Source organism: Dunckerocampus dactyliophorus, chromosome 9 (genome assembly GCF_027744805.1).
Source record: "Dunckerocampus dactyliophorus isolate RoL2022-P2 chromosome 9, RoL_Ddac_1.1, whole genome shotgun sequence".
In the NCBI taxonomy this organism is placed as follows: domain Eukaryota; kingdom Metazoa; phylum Chordata; class Actinopteri; order Syngnathiformes; family Syngnathidae; genus Dunckerocampus; species Dunckerocampus dactyliophorus.
Window position 1 is genome coordinate 12,962,565 of NC_072827.1, and position 16,265 is coordinate 12,978,829.

General features: G+C 38.4%; 1 protein-coding gene across 2 annotated transcripts in view; it reads right to left on the reverse strand.

Moving 5' to 3' along the window:
* The window catches only part of thsd7ba (thrombospondin, type I, domain containing 7Ba), a 229,943-nt gene that overhangs the window by 54,105 nt on the left and 159,573 nt on the right, over nt 1-16,265 (reverse strand). For both annotated transcript variants that reach the window (XR_008572372.1, XM_054786288.1), the window contains exons 14-16: nt 13,152-13,343; nt 8,706-8,972; nt 5,990-6,168 (exon numbers count right to left, since the gene is read on the reverse strand). Coding sequence is in view for 1 of the 2 variants with exons in the window: in XM_054786288.1 (XP_054642263.1) it covers nt 5,990-6,168; nt 8,706-8,972; nt 13,152-13,343 (638 nt within the window). In the remaining variant the exon portion in view is untranslated. The remainder of the gene's footprint in view (nt 1-5,989; nt 6,169-8,705; nt 8,973-13,151; nt 13,344-16,265) is intronic.

Below are 16,265 nucleotides of genomic sequence, written 5' to 3' on the forward strand. Positions count from 1 at the left end.
TAAAATGACAGAAATACAGCAAAGTACTGTAAGTATTACATGTTATCATGAATGTACGTACCTGTTACTACATGGTCACAGCATGTATGTAAAACGATAAAACGTTGTTGGAGGTTTTTGGAGGTGTTTTCATAGAGGTCTCTCTTGGCGGACTAGGTGAATCCCGTTACTTGCATTGTTAGCTGCCTCGTGCAAGCAGTTTTTCTCTATTTAGAGCGCACAGAAAAGAGAGACGTGTGCTCATGTCTCACATAAGGATTGTGAATGATGGTTAAAATAAAAAAAAAAAAAAGTGCAGTTTTCCTTTAAGGTTTGAGGGAGTGAGGTTTATATACTCACAGCTACACTGGCTGGCACCCGTGACACTAACATATAGGTAGGGTAAAGAAACACCTCTCAGCTGACATGCATTTGTTAACACGAATGTTTAAAGAGCCACATACATGTATAGATCTGCTTATCTCATTCACAAGTTCCACTAATAGCTTGGCCATATGTTAACCTTGCCAGGCACATGTTCTGTTGCTGTGTATATAAGTTGTCCCACAAACCAAAATCTCTGTCATTTTGTTGCTGTCAGCTGAACTGACAAAGTGTTTGGTTCTGTCCAATCATTGTGTCCTGTGTCCATATTGGTACATTATCAATTCATGTTCTTTTTTTAAATTTCAAGTTCTGTGTTATGAGCCATGTTATTGACATTGATTGTTCATGCCAGCTGTGAGCATTTTCAAGTTTCTACATGAAGCCATCGAGGTGGTTATGAAGCAGCTAAAACAGCTTTACTTGGACACACGTACAACAAATGCCAAGTTAAGCTGTATGTGAGCTGTCTTCTTCCCTCCCATTGTGGGGCTCATGAATATGAAAATGATGCTCATTCCAAAAGTTCAACAGCTGGACAAACTTTTTCTACTTCTCGGAAAAGTTCATTGTCATTGCTTATGGACTGGAGGCTTTGTGTGCCCACTATGCTCACGCCACGACTGACTCTTAAACTACTCATAATTCTTACTACAGTGTCTCAAGCTTACGTTCTAGGTGAGTACATTAACCATCTAAAGTCAAAATACAGCCGTCCTTGCAATATTGCTGTTTGATAATCGCTCCCTCGCTATATTGTGCTTTTTCAGAAATTAATTAATCAATAAATGATCCCTTTTTCATGGTAGACTATGGTCTATTATTAGTCAAAACATATTGAAATACAAGTGATATGTAGTATCACTTGTAGTGATCTACTTATATGTAGATCACTACGCAGCTGTAATGACACAAAACATTGATGAGACATTACCTTACATTACATTACCGTAACAATGCATGAAGTCAGCATGTCAAACATGATAGAGTAAAAAAAGTCCTCCTCCCATTACGTGTGGAAGTGGTACATTTTTGGCTTCTTAAAAGTTTAGGAAAAATAAATTCAAGGCTAACTGGTTATCTTGCTACTTAGCAGCCGTCTCGAGTGCCTGCTGCCTAGTAGCAGCATAGTTGTGCAATGTGATGTAAACAACGAATAATGGGAGTGTAAAGGTGACTATAGGCGTGTTATTTCATGTCGACAGGGCTCTAATAATGTTAAAAAACGTATTTAGAAAGTCACAAACAGGTTTTCTATGCTCTAACTACAACAATATTCCGTTTATTAACATTGAATCCTATATCGCGGAAATTCATTTAACGCGGTCGGGTCTGGAAGCAATTAAAGGCTATGAACAAGGGCCGACTGTGCATTGTAAAAACTGGACATACCATTTTTGATATACACACCTGGAAAATGACATAAGCTTAATCATTAATAACTGTTTTCTCAGGTATTTATTAAAATGTTGGAAAATCATGAATAAACAGTCATAAAGTCTGACAAGTGTTGGTTCACTATCAAAACAAATTCGAAAAGAGAGAAAGAGTTGTCAGTTTACTCACCCTTAAACTAAAACGTGTTCATCAGCTGATCAAAACTTTAAGACCATATACTTGCGGTATAAATGTCCAAATCTGCACTCAAGGCCTCTTGCATTGTGTGAATGCTGTCAAGATTAGATGCAGTAAGTTTATTTAATTTATTAAACAATACTGAGAGTTATGGGTGAAAAAAGTCAAGTGGTAGACCCCAAAAAAAGATTGACTGACCTGGCGTCCACAGATCCCAACTAAATGAGAGTTGTGTGTTGAGTCGCGCAAGCAAAAGAGCTAAAAGCTGTTGTCAGGGAGTGAAATTTACCAACATCCTGTCGCACAGCCACACCAGCTGACATCTGTTCCAGAAACACCGTATGTTTGTACTGTTTCTTAAACTGGCTGATATTAGTACAATATTTGAGTTCTTTACTCAGTCCATTCCACATTTTAATCACACGTTCTGATCAGTCCTGGTATTGTAAAGCGATACCGACATTCTAAACTCTCAATCAGCCAACAGTATTATTTCCTCCCTGACCTGCACTCGCAACAAACACATCATGACAGTAAATGCAGCCATTGAGGTAACACTTTCTGTCTCTCCCCATTTTTGCTCGGTCAAGCATGAGATAACAGAATGAAATTCTGTGTCTTTCAACTCTGTCCAGCCAGTCACCTCTGGTCTTGATGGATAGAAAATATCTGCTTGTTGGAATTTAGCCACATTCAGGCTAGAGTTAGTTGACATGGTTGGCGGAAAGGAGAGTAGTCATGTACAATTTAAATATACTGTAACTACAGCTACAATAACGAATTGATGATTAATCGATTATCCAATTAATCTACAACTATTTTGGTATTGGATTAATCTTTTGTTATTTAGAATGTAAATATCCTCTGATTTCAGCCTCTCAAATGTGATTTTTTAAATCCCCTTAGCCGTCCATGAAAGCAGACCTATTATCTTTGTCTTTTTATTTATAGAATTTATACCAGATTCCCGTACAAAAAAAAGAGAAACTTCACCTGCACTGTCCAGTATCCAGGTATTTATTACACAGTCAAACTGGCTGAATTTTTGGCAAAAAAGTTACTGAATTGATTTGCAGTTATCATTTCGGATCAGATCGTTCTAAATTAACCAATATCATCCTTGAATCGTACCGGCAACCACCAATCGTGATACGAATCGAATCGTTATTAAAATGAATCGTTACACACCTACTATTTGGTAATACCAAAATGCGCAAACATAAATTGACGGCATGGACATTGACAGGTTAAAAGAAAATACATTTCTGTGCGTCATAATAGATGATAATATCAGCTGGAAATCTCACATAAAAAATATACAACATAGAGTGGCAAATACCTCAATAGTGAATAAAGCAAAATTTGTTCTGGCCCAAAAATCAATCCATATGGTCTACTCTACTCTTCAGTGGAAATATCGGGAAAAATCAGAATGATTCAAATTTGCTGATCTGGTAAACTGAAGAAATATCTTAAGTTAATCATGCATGAACACACAGTGTACCTATGTCATATAATTCATGCATGCCATCCAATCACTAGTTAACAATAACCAAAACCACCACCCTGCAAAATAGAAATGAACAAAATGACTCAAAATAAACCTAAAATCAGGAATGTTGCCATATACACTGTACATATATAGTGGTGTGAAAAAGTGTTTTCCCCCTTCCTGATTTCTTTTCGTTTTTAATGTCTGTCACACTTGTTTCAGATCATCAAACAAATGTAAATATTAGTCAATGACAACACAACTGAAAACAAAAAGGTTTTCAATGAAACGTTTTATTATTAAGGGAAAACCCTCCAATGTGGCTGAACTACAACAATTCTGCAAAGATGAGTGGGCCAAAATTCCTCCACAGCACTGGATTGATTGATTGATTGATTAAAGTTTAACGACACTATCAACACAAAGTGTCATGTAAGTGTCTGGACCTTAATATGTGAAGTTATTAATGACAAAACCTGTTTCTCAGGAGTGTAATCTATCAATTTAATTCGGAAGTAGAGCTTGTAAGATAGAAAATGTGATCTACTTTTCCGGGAAAAATTCCCTACTCTTTTTTTGAACAGAGTAGTAGTTTTTTTTAAAGTGCAAATGGTGTGGCTTCTCTTTATACGGGACAACGGTTTAATGTCTCCTCTGTAAGACTAGATACTGACCCACAGCACTGGAAGTGACTCATTGCAAATGCTTGATTGCAGTTGCTGCTGCTGAGGGTGGCTCAACCAGTTATTAGGTTTTCACACAAGGTAGGTTTGGATTTTTTCTCCCTTAATAATAAAAAGTTTCATTCAATAACTGCATTTTGTGTTCAGTTATGTTGTCATTGACTAGGATTTCAATTTGTTTGATCATCTAAAACAATTAAGTGTGACATGCAAAAAAAATAAATAAGGAAGGGGGCAAACACTTTTTCACACCACTGTACATTCAAACTTAATGTTTTCCAAGAAATATAAAGTCTAAAGTGGAAAAAACATTGCCTCATATACCGTATACACCAATCCAGAGCATCCCAAACATGCTGAATGGGTGGATGTCAGTGAGTGTACTGGTATGCTTTCATCTTCCAAGAGAAGTGTACAGATCATTATGACACGGGGCCGTGCATTATCATGCTGCAACATGAGTTGATGGTCGTGGATGAATGGCACAACAAATAGCCTCAGGATCTCGGCACGCTATCTCTGTGAATTTGAAATGCAATCAATAAAATGCACCTGTGTTCACCATGGGCCACTCAATCCACAACACACGACAGCATACCGTTGAACGTGTTTGTTATGCTCTGGATTGGCGTATACGCTCTTTGAGGCAAATGGTGGTCACATCAGATGCTGACTGTTTTTGGACACCCTATTGCGTTTATATTTTTGTTAAGTGTATTTTCCTTGACACCTGTTGGTTGGTCTACAAATTGTTCTTGTATCAATCCCAGACAGATTCAGCACCATTGCTGTTTTTCTAGTTAATTTAATTACATTTGGCAAAAATAAGCAATGCAAAGGAATCTCACAGATTTACTGAGCCAGAGTTGAGCTTATATTAGCTTTTTAGCCACAACTCTGACAGATGTAGCACACTTTATGAGGACAATTTGGTAACATTAACAGCAAGCCCTGCTCTAACCCTGGGATAAATCTGCAAGGGCCTTGGCAACAACAGGCACCGGTTTAAGTAGCCAGGGTTATTTCATCTCAATACAACCGGGGCCATAAAGACCTTGTTAGTGGGTACTTAACCATCTGTACACAAATCTCGTCTTGTGAGCCATGCCTCATCTCCATACTGACCTCCACAAAATACAGTGTCCTTTCAAACTCGCTGAAGCACAATGATTGCATTCATAAAACACATATATTTTTTAAACCAGGAGCCTTTAAGACACCGACGGTGCTCAGAGCCACTTATGAAATCTGCTTATAGAATGTCGAAAGTGCCACTTTCTTCACTGCTCTGCGTTCCTTTTACTGTTATGTTTACTTCACAACATTCCTGTTTTCATGTTAAGGAGAGACCAGGTTTTTACCAAAAAAAAAAAAGTCACCCGAGTCTCATTTCGCACTGAAACCTTGCAGGTGAAAAGTAAGAAGCATGCATCAACTGCACTTTGTGTTTATGTGACATAATCATGTTAACAACGCCACTAGAGTGAGAGGGAAAAAATACATTCCTAAGGCATCCAGGAGCTGTGTACGGCCTTTATCCTAAATGAGAACATTGTTTACCTCCACATAACATGGTGTTCTGTTGCCGCCATTAGTACAATTTGACATCCAGTTGAGCCTTTCGAATTACATGTGTAATGGTGGTGAACATGAGTGGACTTTTGGTGCAGCTTGAGAGTGAAAAACATTAAGGATGGGTGATGGGTTAACTATTCTTGTTCCATCTCCATAAAAATGTTAATGCATTATCCAACTGTCTGTCTTGTATGTGCTGAACAAGATGATGCAAAATGGTTGGAAATAACACGAGCAGTTATGGAAGCTCATGCTCCATGTGTTACTGATTGTGGCTCACAATGAGTTGTGTTCCTCTTACCTGGTTCTTCAGGTCAAGTTTTGGGCACGGCCGCCCCCCATTAAAAGCCTTCTCCCTCAGCCACTTGGACCTGACCTTCAGCCCACTGCCACAGGATGCGCTGCAGGTGGACCATGCAGACCAGTCACTGAGTTTACAGTCCAGGGGACAAGGGATGTGGCACATCTCCACCATGTAGCCTAAAAAAGAATGTTGGCAGACAGGAGAGGGAGGTCTGACTTGCACTTGGGTGACAGTTTCATTATGGGTCACATGAATAATTTCACACATTGGCCTGTGCTCTGCCACACTTGCTCGCTGTGACCAAAAAGTAATTATCGGACTAATGAGTGTCTTTCTGCCCAAGTGTGCCAGCACAACATCGAGAAACTTCCTCTGGGTTGTGAAACTATACAATGCATTGCTTATTGCTCTGCCACAATCTATATTTTATGTACATTTTGGCCTTTTGTCCACACATGAACACACAATGTTTTAGGTCATTAGAAACTGACACTGTGGAGTACTCTGGACCAGGGGAAATAAATTCGAAAAGTAATTTCAGAAAACTGGCAAACATATACTGTATATTTGTCTCTATATTTGTAATAAAGTGTGATATTTAGTCAGAAATGCAGCTCTCTATCATTTTTTCAGCTGAGCATGTGATGTAGCCGTATTTGTTATGGAATACTTTCTAATATCCCTTGAAGACGATGTGTTTGTGAGTAATGTGCAACTATACTGATATGATACGCTGTGATACCGATGTGCTGTCTTTTAGACAGCAGTGTTGTTTAATTGGGACACTAATTATGTCTAGTTTGGAAATTGTAGCTGCTGTGTCAGTCAGTGACTAACTAAATACACACGTCTGATTTTCAGTCTATTTTAATTCCTTTGTGAATAAAAAAATGAAGTTTGGGTGTTAAAGCACATGTTGCGTACAGGCGTCATGTCTTCTTCGAGAACATCCTGATATTTATTGAACAGGTATGTTCAACATACTTAAAAAATGTGACTTATTTGTAGCTGTAGCTTTAGTTTGTCTCCTTGTTGGTGTAAACATTTCCTCCTCCGTCTGGCTTCATCTTCTTCTCTTGTGAATTTAATGTTGTTAGGAATGGTACCATGACACAAAAAAAAGCTTACTCTGACGATAGCTTGATCATAAGCACCGGTAAATGCGACTTATATGTGTTTTTCCTCTTCCCGATGCATTTTCTGACTGATGTGACTTTTACTCCTAAAAATATGGTGATGTGTTCTGGGCCACTGGTCAGCTTCAAACTGTTGCCATTATACAAGTAATGAACTGCACATACTATGTTTGAAGTAAAAACGAATAAATGGCACAAAATTCTTTTTTTTTTTGCTTTAATACAGTGGAACCTTTGGTTTGGTTTAGTTTTATTTGAACATGCATGAAGGTTACAATGGAATACATCTCATGTTTCCAACCATAAAATAGTGAGAGTAGTCTGCTTTCTTAATACTGTTCCTTATAATACTATTTAAGATACCCCAAGTTGCTCTAATGTTATTTTTATTCTCATCTAGTAAATTACTAAAATATTCCCTTGGCTTTTGTCATTAATTCGTGGGAAAAAAGGTCAGACAAAAACCGAAAAGTACGCAAACCAAGGGAGTGTTTCCCATAAATCCAATTAATTAGTTCCAGACACACAGGAATGTCAACAAAAACTAAGTTTTATATCAAACTACTGGCACTCCCAACTTTATTTGCCCCCATTGCAGGTTATTTAGCAGTTGCACTCAATAGGCGTGAGAGGAAGGGGGGGACTAAACTTATAAAATTTCTTCAAGGTTGACAGGTTTGTTAGTGTCTTTATTCATCCTTGAACAATACTGGTGCCAGCAAAGCATACAGTGGTTTGTACAAATAAATAAATAAACATATAAGGTTCGTAATAGTCAACTAATCTCAATAGTATTTCATATTGAGGGGTGCATGAAAAAATGTCTGTCCCCTAAGGCAGTGGTTCACAACCTTTTTGGCCCGGCTCGTGTTCCCACAAATCTCCGCGGACCGGGGTGGTGGTGGTGGGGGTCGTACAGCGATGTAATTTATCTCATTTAGTATGTATTGTGTAAAGCTAAGACAGGAACAACATCAAATTAAAAGCACAAAGTGAATACAGACCCACCATCCACCACTATAGCTTGGAGTTTGTTTTTCAGAGAGAAGATTATAGCGCCGCTGCTTGATGTGTGTGGTAACAGGCAGTGTGTTAGCGTGAAATAACTTGAAGCTCTGAACAAATATGCAAATTAGCACTCAATAACGTCATCAAACTTTACCTTTATGCATTCCCACAGAGTATCAGCATTTGGGAGCCAATATGAAGCGAAAAAAAAGGTAAAAATACAGTATAGTTGACAAAAAACAACATCAACATGCAAAAACTTCAAACTATATTATTTTTTTAATAAAATAATGGCCTGTATTTCCAAAAATTGCTATGCATTACTTACAACTTTATTTAGTTATTTACAAATGTATTTTTTTTGTGTGTATTTTTTTTATCATTGCGCCTGAAAGGTTTCCTCGGCCCAGTCTGGTGCTGGGGCCCGGCCCGGTGGTTGGGAACCCCTGCCCTACGGGTTGCATGACTTAAGAGCATTTGAATTTAAAGGTTCGACATTTTTTGTAAAACATTAAAATGTTGCTTTCATTTTTGGATGTCATCTGCCATAAATGTGGTTGAAACCTTACCTGTGTCTGTGCACAGTGTGGGCTCCACAAGACGTCCCTGTTGGTCAACACAGGCCACAGCTCTGTAGCTCAGGCCTTGGCCACACTCCTTCACCTCCTGGTAACTCGTCCAACTCTGCAGGGACTCCAGAGTGGAAGGTTCGTGGAGGATGCAATCAGACCAGTTCCCAAAGGGCTGGGACAAATACTCCTCACAGGGACAAGCCTCTTTCTCCTCCAGGGGGTATAATGCCTCATTCAGGCATCGTTCCTTCTTTTTACTACGACCTGAAGGGATGATACACAAATAATTTTTGTCATGAGTAAAAGACAAAAAGTAACTACAACGGCTTGGTGCTAGGTTCCTCATAATCTGGGCAGTAGTTTCAAGTCTTTTGGATACATCCGTTCATCATTTAGCTGACAAGTAGCATTATGGCTCGGGCTAGGCCCCTTAGGAACACACTCTGAAGTCTTACGAGAAAAGTGTCAGATCCTAATTTGTTCTACTTCATTTTAATCCAGATGACGTTGCTGGGAAAACACTACAGGTGTACGTTAAATTTCCACTGTTTCATGCATGCTATTCATGCTTGCTTGATTTAATTTTCTTTACAAATATTAGAACATCAGTTAGTAGGTGTCCTATTATCAATGTCAAGGGATATATTTTTCTTCATAATGCATCCTTTGCAGACATACATGTAATTCAGAAAGAATCCACTTTGAATTAGAATCCTCCGAAGTGAATGGTGGAAACTTTCAACTAAAAGACATCATAAAACATAAAAAAAAACATAAACATAAAACATCATAAAAGTGGGTGGACCTCGCTGACTATTAAAATAGAATATTTAAAGTAACTTCTACGACTGGTGCACTGCACAAAGTGGATGAAGATGGACGACCTCCAAATTCTTCAAATTCATGTAAATCAACAGCTAGAACAGGACAGCGATCACAAACACGCATTAAAACGTTTGGAATGGGCAACATTAAGCCTCTGGAATGGCCTTCCCAAATACCCATACTCATCCCTATAGAACAGTTGTGGACCATGCTTAAAAGCCGAAACCAACAAATTCACCTGTAAATTAACCCGAGGAATCCTGCCAAGAAGAGTGGTCAAATATGCTGCCAGAATTATGCCAGAAGATTGTTAATGGGTACAAAAAGTGTTATATTTGTATTTTAGCTTATTTAGCTATTTCTATGCTTGAAAATGCTTAATTTAGGAAAAAAAAAAATAAAACTTGCTTAAATGTTATTATTTTTTTACTAATAATAGGCCGTATTCAACCAAGGAACCGCATTATTGATTAATATATATATTTTTTTAAATCACGGTAGATTGAAGCCGTAAAATTCAAAGCGCGAAGTGGCGAGAGGTTAGTGTATATCTTACTTTGCAGCAACCAATGCGGGACAAACCATGCAAACAACCCTTCTTGATCAGGTCTTGACCAGAGCTAGTGCGCTAGTTACACTATGTAACATTCTGTGTAACCATGGCAAAGTAATTGGCAAACAAAGTTGAAAATGGACCACTTGATTAGGAACACTCCCTCCAGCCCACACTGTGCGAAGAAGCCGAACACGTTACATCACTGGATAGGTCTCAGTGGGGGGATATTTGGGAACATTCTGTGTAATCATGTCGACGTAATTGACGACCAAAGCTAAAAACAGCCATTTTATTCAGGCCCCACCCTTCTGGCCATACCGTGCATATAACGCCAGGCCGGAGGTGCCATTCTATGTTTAATTCATGGGTTTACAACTTTATTCAAATAACAATGGTCATTATGCCTTACAACTCGCACTGAAAAAATATAAATGTTGCTTTCCAACAGAGCAAGTCTGTCTGCTATAGAATATGATCTAACATACTTAATACAACACAGTGTGTAGTAGTAAAAACAAAAATCTACTCTGAAAGGTAGTAGTAAAAAAAAAAAAATCTACTCTAAAATAGGTGCCTAATCAATTCCATTCTCTCTCCACACTCACACAGTCCCTTATGCAAATGAATTGCATAAAATAGCCTTAACCGAAGCAAAAAAGAAAAACAGCCATGAAATTAGAGCAAATGCATTAAATTCCATGCATAGCAAAATATGATTGATCAGTGTAATGTTATAGAAATGCAATGCTACAGCAAAGCCCCAACAAACACTATCATTTTAAAAGCATTTCCACAATCTCAAATGATTGACTGACATGCAAGGCCTCTTAATGTTGAGGATCAACATTACCTTCCATGCAAGTGGTTTGGGTTTTTTCCACTAAAATAGAAAAACTGATAATGAGTGACAACATAATTACAGGAAGCAACAGGAAGCAGCATCAGTGTAAAGAGAGGCCCTCATTTTCTGCTTTACTAATGTGCGGAAGAGGCTAGCATAATGGTAATTATGGTGTGCCTTAATTGTAGGCATGTCATCATGTATGACTGCGAAGCAATTTAGCGCCAAAAAATATATATTTGGCACTTTTCTTAAGCAAATTTAAAGTAATGGGACATTTGTATGCCACAGATTTATAACTTGCAGGAGATTTTTCAACACGGTGAGTTGTGCATCTTGCCATCAACCATTGGCAGAATGACAGGACAATGGGCCTGAGTGTCTCTTTAAGATATTTCTATGTTCATTTATTCACTTGTCCTCATTCGGGTCATGGGTGAGCCGGAGCCCTGGGCTGGTTGCCAGTCAACTGCAGAGCACACAAACTGTTTACACTCATATTCACACATATATTGACATTTACAGGAATGATTCTCAACTGGTGGGTCGTGACCCAAAATTTTCGGTGAGCAGCTGGTTTTTGCCAGGTAATGTAATGACCCAATCTCTGTAAATGCAGAAAACCTACGCACTCACAGGGAGAAATTGCAAACTCCACACAGAGCTGCTGGAACGGAGATTCAAACTCTCGATCTCCTGACTATGATGCCAACTTGCTAACTGCTAGGCACCATGCAATCCTTCGAGTATTCAGACTTACAGACAGACATACAGATTAAATAGCCACGCTATCTACTGTCGCTACTGTCACAAACTGTAGTTTGATGACTTACTGTCAAGTGTGGCTTCATAAAGCCATAATAATGCACTTCTGACTTATTGATCACTTAGAGTTATTTAGAATGCAAGGAATCAACTCTGCATTCATCATGTTTTAAAGCAATTGAGGCAAAACAGAGGGCAAAATTGGGCTGCAACCAGCAGTGGTGTTATTGATTCAATAATATAAATTTTGTGGCCTGCAGTCTGAAAGCCTAAAGATGAAGTCAGCTATAAGAATTTCAGCTACATCCACACAAGCCTTTCCTGTGGCACAATTCCTCTGGGTACCATTCATTGAAAACAGGAGTTCAGAACATTTATTGCGACACACTAACTGAAAAGAATGGGTTTATCCTGGCATGCAGGTAGCAAAGTCAGTAACACTGCATTCTTTCAACTATGTTTACATTTGCTGGTCTGACTGTGTTTATGTTGACATAGCTGTATTTCTCTTCCAGAACCAGGCTGTCCTGTGTCGGACAGCCAGTCTGATCCTCCTGGCTTTCTTGTGTCTTCGCTTGACTTTTTTGTACCATAACCCTCAGCAGCTTTGAAGAAGTTTAAAATGACTATCTTACTGCATCCGACCTCAACAGCAACAACGTGCTGCAAGAGGCCTTGCTTATGTAGCTCAACAATTCGACCACGTTCAAAGACAGAAAGCTTTTTTTGCCTTTGCCATCAAGAGATCATGACAGTGTGAATACCTGACAGAAAATGACATTTAATCCACATTATTTGCCAAGATTTGGGATTTTAAAGGCTGCAGTCTTAAACTTTTGATCAGCTGATGAACAGCCTACTTCACTTTAATGCTTGTTTGCAAGAAATCACTACTCAATTTTTTTCTGTCTCACTCCCATTTCTTCTTTTTGCATTTTCAAGCTCTGCTTAGAACCTCCTTAAGGTCCAACAGTGCAAAAATGCTAATTACTGAAATTTTTTAACTGGTCTTAAAGTTTTGATCAGGAGTGCATGCCAACTCCTATAATGACCTTTACGCCTCACAATTATAGAATACAGAAATAAGATCAGGCATTTAAGTATATATAATACATCTAAACTGTGGCACATGTACGCATCCCTCAGGGACAACCTACTATCGGCCAGGCTCATTTTATGCGTTGGATTCAAATAGCATTATAGAAAGAGACAGGATGTGTTTACTACAGCCCCCGTGGCACTGGATCAAATATTCATGAAGACAAATAGTACCCAGCCTGCTCTGCAAACACAGCATGCAATTCAGATTTGGCCATCTGTGTTAAAATCAGCAATTACATGCTATGTGAGAGCCAATTTAGACCTGAGATAACAACGGCGACAATAGAAAGTGGAAATCGGCTATGAGGACAGAAGAGTGGTGAGCTGCCAAATCTGTTAGGAGAATTGCTCTTACCTATGAGCGAACGTTTGCGACTTTGGAAGCTGCCACATCCTGCACACTCAGAGAACTTGGACCATGGAGTCAGAGTGCAGTCATCCCTGCAAGCCACTCGGCACTCACTGATCTGAGCGGGCAATGGACCAGCCCAGCGCAGGCACTCTGTCAGGTTGGCCGCCTCATCATTCTCCTCGACACAACTGACTCCTGCGAACAGTGCGGAGGAAAGGAACATACTACCATTATATTTGACACAAGCAAGTTTACTCTCAGTTATGAAAGCCCCCTGAGATATTTCGAATAATGTGCCCCCATTAATAATGGATAATGGAGAATGACTTTTCACCGCCATGCTGGCATTTTTAACATCACACGTACACGATAACGCTTTGTTTTGCAGAACAGCCTCCCACAGTCATGCCAGAGTTCAGGTCAAAGACTACGTTTAGATGGAGTGAACTAATCGGGTAGTAATCATGCAAAACTCTGAAAATCCTGGTGAGGATGCCAGAGAGATAATTCATATTTAATACTTAAGCAAGGCCATTGGATGATTATGGTAAGGCAGAAATAAAGTTACACATTCAAAATATCATATCTCTAGCTAATTTTATTCTGTACAAGTAGAATTTTACTTTGCATGCTATCTTTTGTCAAAATACATCATACCAAAACATGTCATAGATTAGAGTGACTGTATTTTGATTACCGAAAACCAGGACAAGCGGCCCAGCAATGAAATACTCAAATGATTTTTAAGTATGCCTCCTATGTATGGACAGAAAATTGTTATATTACAAAATACTATTGATCATCGAAGACTCAAACTCCAATAGAAGAATGTTCAAAAGCTGGCACAAAAATTCCAAAACCACGACAAGGTCCTATGTTTGCATGTAAGAACCTGATGTCCTCATTGGCACTCAGTTGGAGGTGTTTGTGACAGAAAGAGACAGGAGGACACTGGACAAACTGCTCTCCATCATGAACAACCCCACCCAGCCACTCCATCGGCCAATAGAGGGGCAGTGGAGATCATTCTCCAACAGACTCCTCCAGTTCCGCTCCCACAGTGAACGCTACAGGATTTATCGTAAATTCCCGTGTATAAGCTGCTACTGTTTTTTTAAACTTTGAACCCTGTGGCCTATACAGCGATTTGGCTAATCTATGGCGAAATTCTAATCTCCTTTACTTCCGAAGTACTAATAATTGTTCAAATACTGTGCTGCTCACGAGTCAGTGGGGAGTGAGGAAACAGTAGCTCTTTCTTTCGCAGGAGCCAATCACAAGTTATCAGTAGATTCTAAACAATACAGTGCAGGGCAAATGGACTAGTTTTTTAACATATTTTCCGGACTATAAGTCTATGTTGCATCAAAAAATGCACCATGAAGAAGAAAACAACATAAGTATAAGTCAACAGTATATAAGTCGCACTGGACTATAAGTCACATTTATTTAGACATTTCGCCAAGTAAGATTCAATATTAATAAACAGAATATTTTCATAGTTAGAGCATAGAAAGCCTGTTTATGACTTTCTAAATATGATTTTTACCATTATTAGAGCCTGCAAGACATGAAATAACACACCCTATAGTCACCGTTACACTCATATTACTCAATATAGTAGATATAATTACAGAAAATAAGCCATAAGACATGAATTAGACATAAATAATACTCATGCTCGTGTGTGTTTCAATAAATGTCTTCCGCACATGTGGACAGGAAGTGATGTTGGGGATTCCGAGCTGAGTTTTAGCTGGAGTACGGCCTCAAGCAGTAGCTTGTGTTATTATGATGATGATGATGACTATTATTATGTTTTTGTTTTTTGTTTTTTATCTGCTTGCTTATAATTTGACTTGTGATCTAAAGTTGGAAAACTTTGCTTGTACTACTAAACACTGTGTTGTTGAGAAATATACAGTGAACAGATTACTTCCCTCTTTGCCGTCAGTGGATGTTTGCATGAATCACCAACTTCACACAAAATATAAAAAAATAAAGCATCACAGAACACATACACACATACACAGTACACATATAGCTGAATAATAAACAATAAATATAGCAACTTCTGATCAATCAATTTCAGACTTAAAATAATGTACCAATTTAAGCCTGGATTTAATTTCCGGTTAAGCCACACCCATTTCCTGTTTATGCCCCGCCCACTCCGAGTACAGATACGGATAAGGATAATTTAGATGGGTGAACAGATACAGATACAGATAGTGGTGTACTCGCTCATCCCTAATTATTATTGTGCCTGTTGTGAGATAAATAATTATAAAATAAAAGTCTGTCATTGGCGATCAAGTCTGGTGCGTGCTGCCAGTGACACCTAGTGGCCAGTAGACTACAGTTCATCAATATCTTGTATTGCTTTAGTTCATTTATAACATTTTATGCTTGAAAATGCTTAACTTAAGCCAGGAATACTAACATTTGCTTAAATATGCATTTTTTGATGAATAATAGGCCGTAGTCAACTATGAAAATATTTCTTAATTATAAAAAAAAAAAAAAAATTGTGTAAGATTGAGGGCGTGATGTTCACAGGTGAGGGACGACTGTATTGTACAGAAACCAAGGCAAACATTTTGGGGAAAAGTTTAAATAAAAAACTAATCATGCAAAAACTGGGACGTACAAAAACCGAGGTTTAAGTGTTTATTAGAAACCTAAAAGTTTTAGATGATATACATGCATATTCTGATTAATAAGACAAAAACAGCCCCGCATACAAATGAGCTTTAGGTCAACAGTGGATCAAAAAGCAAATATTCAAAACGCCACACGAGTCCTAAGAGCATACACATAAGGATATTAGAGAAATGACCTCATTAGTATGCAAATATATGCAGCAAGGTGCTCTGCAGTCTAATCATCTATGTAAAGAAAGCCTTCTAATTTCTTACCACATGGTTTGACTGGAGAACAGTTGTCGACGTGACAAGACACACTTCCCAACATCTGGTTGGCGCAGTGAAGGCATCATTTTACACTTCCAATATACATACTTTGTTTAAAATAAAACATTAGCTAACAATGTAACTACAGAAATACTCCTATATATATATATAATATACTGGATAGTGTTCAATTCTTCCCTCAAGC